The sequence below is a fragment of the Pseudorca crassidens genome, chromosome 4, assembly GCF_039906515.1.
Source record: "Pseudorca crassidens isolate mPseCra1 chromosome 4, mPseCra1.hap1, whole genome shotgun sequence".
In the NCBI taxonomy this organism is placed as follows: domain Eukaryota; kingdom Metazoa; phylum Chordata; class Mammalia; order Artiodactyla; family Delphinidae; genus Pseudorca; species Pseudorca crassidens.
Genome location: NC_090299.1, coordinates 109497936 through 109509215, shown reverse-complemented (window position 1 = coordinate 109509215; position 11280 = coordinate 109497936). Strand labels below are relative to the sequence as shown.

The 11280-nt window shown below is 42.7% G+C and overlaps 1 protein-coding gene across 2 annotated transcripts; it reads right to left on the bottom strand.

Annotated features, from left to right (window-relative positions):
* Positions 1 to 347: 347 nt before the first annotated feature.
* Positions 348 to 10477, bottom strand: CCNG2 (cyclin G2). Of its 2 annotated transcripts, none has more exons than XM_067736333.1 (8): positions 10064 to 10477; positions 8964 to 9101; positions 8180 to 8317; positions 6482 to 6732; positions 6211 to 6289; positions 6011 to 6109; positions 3282 to 3487; positions 348 to 1797 (listed from the first exon to the last, which is right to left on the bottom strand). In XM_067736333.1, exons 2-8 carry the CDS (start codon positions 9099 to 9101, stop codon positions 1674 to 1676), a joined length of 1035 nt encoding a protein of 344 aa, XP_067592434.1. In that variant the 5' UTR covers positions 10064 to 10477; the 3' UTR covers positions 348 to 1673. The 2 variants fall into 2 exon arrangements, with proteins under 2 accessions (XP_067592434.1, XP_067592433.1); XM_067736332.1 differs by lacking the exon at positions 10064 to 10477 and adding an exon at positions 9185 to 9977.
* Between the last annotated feature and the right edge of the window lie 803 nt (positions 10478 to 11280).

Sequence of the window (11280 nt, the reverse complement as noted above, 5' to 3'; positions counted from 1 at the left end):
AGAGAGAGAAACTGTACTAACCTGCCAACGTGAGTATTCTGGTCTACTTGATACCTTTTGGCTTTCGCTATAAACTAATAGGCATTCAGGTTAATATGTCACTCTTTTAATATGAGTACACCCCAGAGAGAGGTCAACTCTCCAGTGACAGATTCACTTTCAGTATCTCCAAGGCTCAGGGCCAAACTGCAGTGAGGAAATACTACCTGGAGGACTTCTGGTAACCAGAGACAGGGCTTATCCTGGAGGCGCTCCAGCCTCACTTCAAGCCTCCCCTCTGAAATACAGCAAGCACCTTTTCTTTTTCACCAAAAAGGTAAAAATTAAAATGTGACTGTAGACAGGAGTACAATTCATTAATATTTTTATTCTGAGTTGTAATCTATTATTACTTCAAAAAGATTCACTTCAAAAAACATCCGATGGATGCTGACTTACCAATAAAAAAGTAAGTCATCGTTATATGATTTATAATACAGAATACACAATAAATTATATTTACATGCAATGACTAGACTATCACACACACGGTAAAAAAATACAGGATTTTTATGTACATTTTTAAAGATTTACATTTTCATATACAGTTTATAAAGTTTAAAAAAATTCTCTGTACAAAATCTCATGTGTACAGAGTTGATAAATCCCTATTCTTATGGCTGTACCACCACACAGATACGCTTAAAACTATAATACTACAAACACTCAGGTTTTTTTTTTTTTTACACTTCATATTCAGTCTTGGCACCCATGTACAATACCATTATTTTTGAAACGTGAATTACAAAGGAAATACAATGTAATCATGCAGACTTTTTTAATAGAAGAAAATGAGACAAAATGTGCTATTAGGTCAACATTTATCAATTCCATAGTTACCTAGTTCTGTTCAACTTGCTGCACTGCTCTCATACAGGTACATGCACACCTAGATTATGGATTGTTTTAAAAACATTAAAATAATACTATAGTCTGACAACACTTAATCATTAGGAATGCAACTATCCAACAACCCTAGTCTGTTGCTTATTTCTGTTTTGGCAGAAACCTCAAAGAAATGAAGATATTACATACCAAAATTCACAGAAATGTCAACATTATAATTCCTAAGTTTCTAGAGTCTGCATCAGATAGAACACTGATCATTTAAAAAAAACAAAAAAAAAAAGGTTTTTGACATTTAAGAGTATATTCTCTGCTCTGAGAATGGGCGGGAGAGAGAGAGATCTAAGATAAACCATTACAGGATTATCCACTGTCCCTGCTAAGGAAGCACTTGCACACTCCCAATCTGTTTCAGTAAAGACACCTGAAGGCTTTATAAAAAAGTTGACGCTACACTATTCAACTTTAAAAATCTTCTTGAAAAGTAATAAATTGAAGGTATCAGCACCTTCCCTCCTCCCCCACGTAGCTAAAGATCAAGGAGAAAAATAAAGTGCCAATGTCTGAAGTATTGTTAATTGTTTAAGAGGCACTAACCCATTTGATGGCTTAGGATTAAATATGAAAATAGGCCAGATCTGATCTGAATAATAAATAGAAGGTAGGTATTCCAGAGTCTATGCAATTCCTGCCTAGATGGGGGCTGCACCAGGAAACTACCTACTCCCCCATTTATTGCTTTGAAACCTGTACCACACTTTCATTTTGGACCCAGAACAATGAGATTTCTAAGACGGAAAGCACAGTGTCTGTGCCACTTTGAAGCTGAAGAAGAAAGTGCACTCCTGACCACTGTGAGGGGAGCTGCTGAGGCTCTCTTCTCCACAACTCATATCTTCACAAGAGTCCTCGCTAAAAGGAAAAACAGAGAGAAGAGGATCCCATCATTTAAAACACGTCTAAATGTCATACAGGCAAAATTAAACTGCTGAACAAGCAGCTCTAGTCTCAGGATTTTTACATTCAAAATTTAAGCTCTACAGTGACAAAATTTAACTTAGAAGGACTTCCTAAAGTGAAGTGTATTGTAAGCTCCTTAGAAAATACAGATTTGCTTAAGAGGTTTAAACAAATTACCACTTGCCAAACTATAATTCTTGTACCAAGTAATAACTCTGTCAGCAATAACTATAGAATTCTAAGTACTTTAAATCCAGTAAATGCAAACTAATGACAAAGATCTCCTATCACATGGTTTTGATGTCTTTCTTGCATCAATAATTGCATCACTGAACTTCTCAAATATCAAACTAAGAAACCAACGAGCTAGGAAAATGGAACTTATGGTCTCTTCTCCCTACAGCATAAAACGGTGAAATTCAATAAAATTAAATAATTCACTTTACTAACAAAAATAAACTCTGAATAAGACAACGGCATTTGACAAAACTAAAAATCTCTACAGAACTCTGCCGCATCAGTGGCGGTAGTTCCCTTTACTTTCAAGTTATTTAACCCGCAGCCTCTTTCCACAGGACCATTTTAGAAATTCATACTAATGTTAAAAAACCCAGAATGCTGTTTTCTTAACTAAACTGTATTTCAAAAAGCAAAAAAGATGGGAAACAACCAGTTTTTTTAAACAGGAGCAATGAAATAAGTCAGAGAACAACAAATACTGTATGATCTCACTTATATGTGGAATCTGAAAACACAAAACAGAACTCACAGATGCAGAGAACAGATGGCTGGTTGCCGGAGTTGGGGGGAGGGGGTGGTAGATGAAGGTGGTCAAAAGGTACAAACTTCCAGTTATAAGTCCCGGGGAGGTAATGACGTATGGGATGCTGGTTTTTGTTGTTGTTGTTTTGTTTTTTAAATTTGTATTTTATTTATTTATTTTTGGCTGTGTTGGATCTTCATTGCTGCACATGGGCTTTCTCTAGTTGCAGCGAGCAGGGGCTACTCTTCGTTTAGGTGTGCAGGCTTCTCATGGCGGTGGCTTCTCTTGTTGCAGAGCACAGGCTCTAGGAGCATGGGCTTCGGTAGTTGTGGCTCGCGGGCTCTAGAGTGCAGGCTCAGTAGTTGTGGCGCACGGGCTTAGTTGCTCCGCGGCATGTGGGATCTTCCCGGACCAGGGCTCGAACCCGCGTCCCCTGCATTGGCAGGCGGATTCTTAATCACTGCACCACCAGGGAAGCCCCTGTTGTTGTTTTTTAATAAAGAAAAAAAGTAGGGGGGGGGCACACTTCCGAACTATTGCCTATTTTAACAAAACTACTTCTGGTTAATTTTCTTACCCAAAGAAATGATGCTATCAGAGCTAGGGGCTCTAATACACAAAAATCAGTAACATTTAGTCTGCGGAAGTGTCATTAGTCAAGGAACCTGCTTACCTTTCACTTTCATCAAAACACCCCACCTCCGGTATTGTGGGCAACTCAGGAACACTATAGTAGCTATTGTGGAGGTTCTGGGCTGTGCGCCTTGAAACAATCCAAACCAACTTCTTAAGGTCTGGTTTGCAACATTCAGGAGAAGAATATTCAGCTAGGCATTTAGAAACTAACTCCCTCCAGTAAACAAACTCGGAGTCATTAACCTGAAAAAAATATTTAAATGAAGAGGTTATGACGGCGGTTCCCAAACCTTGCCACACCTTGGAATCACCCTGCGATCCTTAAAAAACACCTGGCTCCCACCCTCAGATACTCTTATTTAATTGATATGAGGTGTCATCTGGGCATCAAGGGTTTTTAAAGCTCCCCAGGTGATTCTAATGTGCAGTAAAAATTTGGTAACCACTGCTTTAGGGGAGGAGCACCACAGGTATAAATCGTTTACATAGGATTCAATACAGAGAATACTCTGCCTGTCTTAAGAAAGCACACTAACCTAAAAACACTAGGTCTGTTAATAAATCAATTATCAAGTATATACTTTGACAGTCGCAATGCAAAGGAATTAACATAACTTATGTTTCTGTAACATAGCATGACTTGGATTGCTAAAATACGCATTTACATTAAGACACCAGATATATGCAAATGGAGAAGTTGGCAGTGTGAGAGAAGAGGAATTCCCCCAGAAGGGCACAGTTCCTCCACCACTGGGGAGTGCCCTAATTTATTTCATGGAATCAATTTTCACCGAAGATGTTTCCAAATGACATTACTATAAAAGGTTTAGATTCAAACTAGTAAATTCGTGATTAAAACAAAAGCTGGAAGTTACGTATTAAAACAAAATGCTTCACGTTGCATGTACTTGACCACAAAACAGATGATGATTTTATATCATCTTGGCCTCCATTTCCACCTAATCCAGTCACATCTTAATCCCCTGGTAGCCTGGCTTCTACCACTCTCTTATTCTCCTGACATCACCTCCTACATCTCCTACGTGGGGAAACTGCCAACACTGAAAACCCAGAGTTTTAATCAACCGCTAAGCAAAGGACTCCCCCAAATTTCTTACGGTTTCAACTATTATTTCCTCATGGGAAATTGCTAATCTCAATCTCCAACTATAATTTATCTGGAGTTTTTAGTCCAGACTGCCAAGTATCTGCTAGACATCTACCTATCTGAAAGGTATACAAGTACCTAAAATCATACTTCTTTGATCACAGTTAACTTCTCTCCAATTTCCCTCAATGGTACCAATATTCTCTCCACCATTAGGTCCAAATCTTGGTCATTCGTGACTCTTTGCCTCATTTCCATGCTTGGCCTCTAAAAACCACTGAGTTGGGTGTACTACTTCCTGCTTGTGACTATCACCTAGATATTCTATCTACAAACCTACCCTAAAATGATTCCCAAACCCTTCTAGTCCACCAGCTTCCTAGCCGTAAGCCTTTGCTGCCCAAACTTCCACTGTCTAAGATTGTTTTGGTAGAACCAGGTTCCAAGTCATTGTTCCTCTCACGGTCTACCCTACTTCTCTGCTAACCAAATCCCGAACTATTGCCTATGTTCAGACACAGACCCTACAGGACTGCGACACAGAACAGTAAATGACAGAACACCCTGCTTCGTGTTCAGTTCCATACTTCTCCAACTAGACTATCAGTGTAAGAAAAAGGACTGTGCTTATGTTTGGTTTACACCTCTTTATGATTGAAAAAACTTATCAGGCTAGCCTGACAAAGGAGTTTAAAAGAAAAACATAGCCAGGCCTTCCCTGGTGGTGCAGTGGTTGACAGTCCGCCTGCTGATACAGGGGACACGGGTTCATGCCCCGGTCCAGGAAGATCCCACATGCCGTGGAGCAGCTAGGCCCATGAGCCATGGCCACTGAGCCTGTGAATCCGGAGCCTGTGCTCTGCAACAGGAGAGGCCACAACAGTGAGAGGCCCGTGTACCGCAAAAAAAAACAAAAACAAAAAACAACATAGCTGATGTTATCTTGGTAATGCTACTAAAGGGACGATGACTCAGTCCTACAGATGTAATGGGATGCCATTCGTGCATTTACTAACTCTACTTCTTAATATGGGTTTTATTTTTTAATAAATTTATTTTTTATTTTTGGCTGTGTTGGGTCTTCGTTGCTACACACAGGCTTTCTTTAGCTGTGGCGAGCGGGGGCTACTATTCGTTGCAGAGCACGGGCTTCTCATTGTGGTGGCTTCTCTTGTTGCGGAGCACGGGCTCAGCAGTTGCGGCTCGTGGGCTCTAGAGCACAGGCTCAGCAGTGTGGAGCATGAGCTTAGTTGCTCTGCGGCATGTGGGATGCTCCTGGACTAGGGCTCAAACCCGTGTCCCCTGCATTGGCAGGTGGATTCCTAACCACTGCGCCACCAGGGAAGCCCTTAATACGCATCATAGAACAACGTGCATGGGGCAATGTAGACCGCTGTATTACCAACTGGCAAGAAGACTACAGAAGGGATGTCTAAACGCAGAAAGAAGCTAGCCTAAGTGACCAGGTTCCCTTCCAGCTTAATACTGTCTGGGTTGAAGCTGCATTTGTAGAACATCAACACTTAAGATACAAGAATAAATGAGTAACAGTTAAGAGCCCCATAAAGTGTTACTTAATGATTAAGTCACTACAGAAAAGATAAAATAAGACACTAGGAAAAAACTTGCTTTAAAGAATAAGTTCTGAAGATATTTACCTTGGAATGTTTTTTAACAAGCAGGAGAATTTCCAATAATTCAATGGATTTCAAAGTTTCTACTTCCAAATTGAGAAGGCACAAAGCTAATACAGATGGCTACAAGAAAAAAAAGAAAAATAATTTTTTTAATTCAAAATGGAAACTGCAGGGGGAAAAACAGAAACTGTGAGATATATATAAGAAAGAAATTGACTTACTTTTGCTTTTGAAAAGATAAGTCGGCAGCAGCAAGCTTTCAGCTGAGCTTCCAGTTTATCAAGGCTCAGTATTTCTTTCCTATACAATGAAAAGAAAGAACAAAATATTTATTTATTAAACTTCTAAAGATTTAAACAATTCTAAGGATTTATTAAAAGTCCAGGCTGAAAGTTTGGAGCAGGTAAAAACAAATTTCACTAGAGTTCTAATTCTTTACTGTTACTTATAGCAATGCTCAAGTAGAAAATCTTAATTTTTAATCCCACCTACCTTTCTGAAGTATGACAAAGTACTATAGTATGGTATAAGTGCAAAAAGTTTAAGGCAGTAGTAGCTTCCAATTCATAGTGCAATTTTTCTGAAATGATTTTTTCCATCCGTTTTATGTCAGAAGCAGTACATTTACATTGGCTAATCCGGATTACATCAAGAGTAGACGGAATATTGCATTCTTCTTCAACTATTCTAGCAGCCAGCAAAAAACAACAGACTCCAATGCAAGACAAATGTTTAGGTTTCACCTGAAAAACAAAGAACAAAACATTTCTTCCAACAATTGTCACTTTAACTTAGCAAAGCACACACTTAAAAGAATATTGTAATGAGCCCCTATTCTTAAGACAGAACACAATCAAGCTGCTTCCCCGTACTTACCCTTACACACAGTTATACTTAATCGTTTTTACATTTTAAGCTCTCTTAACCTCCCTTTAAGAAACAAAAAAGACATTTTCAGCATTTAAATTACTTAATTTAAATGCAGGTAAAAATTTTTAATGCAAGTTCAAAAGCTAGGTTTCTCACAGTTAGACATTATATTTCAAACTTATGAAATTCATAATAGTACAACCTCCCCCAAAATAAATTAAGCCTTCCAATACCAAGAAAATATACTTCTTTGGATATAAAAATAATACATTCATCTTTGTATCTTCTTATCTATTTAAGAATCATCCCATACTTCACTGCAAATTTCCCCAAGAGAGATATTGCATCAGATGTGCAGAGTAGAGCATATGTACAAGCTGCCACGGACAGATGGCTTCCCTTTTCAGTGCCCTGAAAACTGACCCAGCAGCTGACAGCAATCCTACTGGCAGAAGTATCACCACATTTAACAGTTACTGGTAATTGTTTTTTTTTAATTTATTTTTTATTGAAGTATAGCTGAATTACAATGTTAATTACTGCTGTACAGCAAAGTGATTCAGTTATACCTATATATACACATTCTTTTTCATATTCTTTTCCATTATGGTTTACCACAGGATATTGAATATAGTTCCCTGTGCCATACAGTAGGACCTTGTTGTTTATCCATTCTCTATATACTAGTTTGCATCTGCCAATCCCAAACTCCCACTCCTACCCTCTCCCACTCCCCTCCCCCTGGCAACCACCAGTCTACTCTCTATGTCCCTGATTCTGTTTCTGTTTCACTGATAGGTTCATTTGTGTCATATTTTGGATTCCACATAAAAGTGATATCATATGACTTGCTGGTAATTGTTAATGAGACTGTGGCTCCCTGCTTGGAAAAGATTTCTCATAGTGAAGGCAATAGGTCCCCTTTAACATACTGCTATACTTCCATTTGCCATGTTTCAAGTGTTTAAAAACACCTAGGCTCAACAGAAACATAACAGAAGATGAAAATATGAAAACCTTATTTTGAGAGCTATGTATATAGAAACACCTAAAAAAACAGTAGTCTTCATTTTTTCACATCCTTAAAGAGAAGGTATGTAAGAGGTACAGGAAAACCTAACTTAAGATACAATAATACGCTTACTTTTGTAGTCTCTTAATCCGGACTAAAGATCACAATTCCAAATATTAAAAATGTTTATGTATAGTGACATAATTACATTCATTTGCCAAATATTTACTGAAACCTTGTATTCTAGGCATCGTGCTAGGCACTGGGTATAAAAAAATGAAGTTTTATTTATAAAAACGATGAAATACCTTCATAAGAGCCAAGAATCTGTCCAAAATATTGACAGCCAGGACAAAAGTTTCAGTGCAAGATCCAAAAAAGTTGGTTAAACTCCTTAAATCTTCTACTTTGGCATTTCTCAATCTTGGACACAAAGTGTTATCATTCTGCAACAAAAACCAAGAGCCAAAGTTTATGACTGTCTTAGAACTACAATGGACAATACACACAGATTCAAATAAGGTAATTTTTTCCCCTGCATCTTCAAGAATACAAAGCACTACAATTTTTCAGATACAAAATGTGTATACAACACTGCTTTTTAAAAATATACATCATAAAAGACATTCAGCAATTCAATATAAAGCAAACTGTTGCCACACTTCCAGAGGATAAGAGCAAACATAATTCAATTCCCTTGTAATGGACATCTAGAAGATTCCTTGCTTGTTTTCTTTAAAAAAAAAAAATCACTTAAGAGCCTGCTATACAGAAGTATTGCATAGGCAGAGGGTATTTCCACAAATGACCTGCTCAATTCCCAGGGAGTCTCCCACTCTGAAGCTGCAGGCTGGGGGGGTGCCACATTTGAAGCCACACTTCCGTAGATTTAGTATCACTCTCTTTCTTGCTAAGAAACAAAAGCATGACCCTGTATTAAGATTTATCTTAGTACTCTAGGACGACCACTTGTGGTCTTAAGAAACTTTGCAGCCTTTAGTCTAGATTCAACTAAAAAAAAAAAAAAAAAATTAAAGTTATCTGCCCAAGCCCTGTCAGCGACTAGAGCAAGTTATCTTTCCTGGGACTTACCTCCGGGGTAGCCTCGATCAAGCTCAGCCCTTTTTCTCGAGGTTGGAATCTCTGTTCCTGTTCTAGGTAGAGGTTCAACAATCCGAAGAGCTGGACCCCTTCACGACCGGCCAAGTACTCTGCCCCCAAATCCTTCATCTGTAGCAAAGACACCACACACAGTTAGAATGTATCCTGGAGGGCGGGGGGAGGGGGAAGCACAAAAGAGCTGGGGCCAATACCTCCAGCGAGGGGCGCCCCAGCACACCCCAGAGAAAAGCGGGTGAGGGCACCAGTCACGTCCAGCCGAACCCCGGAGCAATCCTCCCCCACCGCCAGGGAGGTGTGGCAGGGGGAGGGGCCGTGGTCACGTCCGCCGGCTAGCGCTGGGTCAGACCGGCCAGCCCCGGTCTCCCAGCTGCTTCACAAACAGGAAACTGTCCTCTGGCGGCGGTGTCCGGACGGTCCGCTCCACCTGAAGTCGCGGGCGGAGGGGTTTCTGCCCAGTGGAACGCACTGGGGGCTCCGAGGGCTGCGGGTCCGGGAGGTAGGGGCTTTGCACAACGTGGGGGGAGGGAAAGTCTCGCGACTGAACAAAGAACCGGAGGGAGGAGACTCCCGAGCCCCGCCCCTCCCGCGGAGCCCATTTCCAGAAGCCCCTCTCGCTGGAGTCCGGCCCCAAAGCCTTCCCCATCCGCTTCGGCAGCGCCTCCTCTGAACAAAACCCGAGGGGCAGAGACCTAGGTCCCAGAGAGCGCTGGGGTGGCGCGGCCCACCCGGTCGGCAGCCCGCCCCGTGCCCAGACAATACCCTTCCATCCACCGATGCCCTGATTCCGCAACTCTGCGGAGACCCGGAGCTGTCAATCCAAGAAGAACCACCCCAGCGAGCCACCGTGACAAAATGAGGGAGGGGGGGACACCAAAGAACTGTCTTCAGCCTCCTCGACCCTCCATCCATCCATCCCATCAGCATCTCTCCGCCTTTGGGCGCCCACTGCCCCAGGGCTGAGGGCAGAACCGGAATCGCTCCCCAAGCTGAGGGGTGGGCACTCTGACATCCCTCTTCGCAGTCCCGACCATGAACAAAGAAGCTCCGCGATCCCGGGTGGGCCCACTCACCGTGCTGGAGCCGCGCCTCCACCGGCCCGCGGCGTCACGGTTGGATGGGACTGGGTGCGGCGGGGACGTCCGGACCTGCCTCCGAGGTCAGGGACCCGCCGCCTCAGTGGTGCCCCCGACCGGCATCCGACCCTTCCCCCCTGCCACCGCCGCCTCGGCCTCACAGCCCCGGCTTCATCCCACTCCCCGCGCGCCCACCCTCCGGCTGGGGCGCTGTGCCGGTCCCTCAAGCCCTGCCCCACTATGGGTTCCACCGCCGCTGACGCTGCCACCACCGCGGAGGCCCCAACAAAACCCCTTGTTTTTGTTTTGAGTTTCCGACGCCCCCAAGGGGGCGGGGCACGTGACTCCCCGCGGAGGGATCCGCAGCCTCCTCAACAGACTTTGAAAAAGAGTCCCTCCCCTAAGTGTACGTCTCCAGCCAGCTTTGTAGCCTCGTCAACTCGCCTTTGCTTTACTGAGCCACTCCTCCCTCCCAAGGAGGAGGATGGAATTTGGGCACGGCCTTATTCCTCGATTGATCCTACGGAGGAAGGAAAGGGAGTGATAGGCGTGAGGGGCGGAAGGAGATAGTTTCTGGTCGCATTGCACCTTTTAAAGGTCCCCGATTTGTTTTGTTTTCTCTGTTTTGAAAAGTCCGCCCAAAGTAGCGGGCTCCCCGATTGGATATCGGTGGGGGGCGAGTAGGACGCTGAAGCTCTGATTCAGTCTCGAATCCGGATTGGCTAACTGATTATCCTTTGAGCCCTCTGATTGGTTTTCACTGTATCCTGCGCTTCTATCTGCCTCAGGGCCTTAGCAACTCTGGTGTCTGGATTGCGCATGCCTGGGTGGACCACTTCGGAGAAATTCACTAACCTGCCCAGGGGTCTGTACCTTCCCACCGCTATCACCAACACTGCCCCCCCGACCCCCCCCCCGACCCCGGCCCGGTCCCAAGGGAATACCACGCATAGTTCTCACCTCCGAAGAGCTAGAATAGCTAGATAAGCTTTGTGACAACTTCTTCCACCACGGGAGGGTTTTCTACGTTCCTTCTTTATTTTGTTCTGCAGGTCAATTTTGCGATAACCAGTCAAGTTATTGTAAAATTTCGGGGTGCTTACTGAAATATTTACGAGTAAAATGCTATCATCTTTGTATTTGCTTTAAAGGTTACCGACCAAAAGGAAAAAAAATAATGCAGAGGAACTGTGAAACAAGATTGGCAAAAAGAG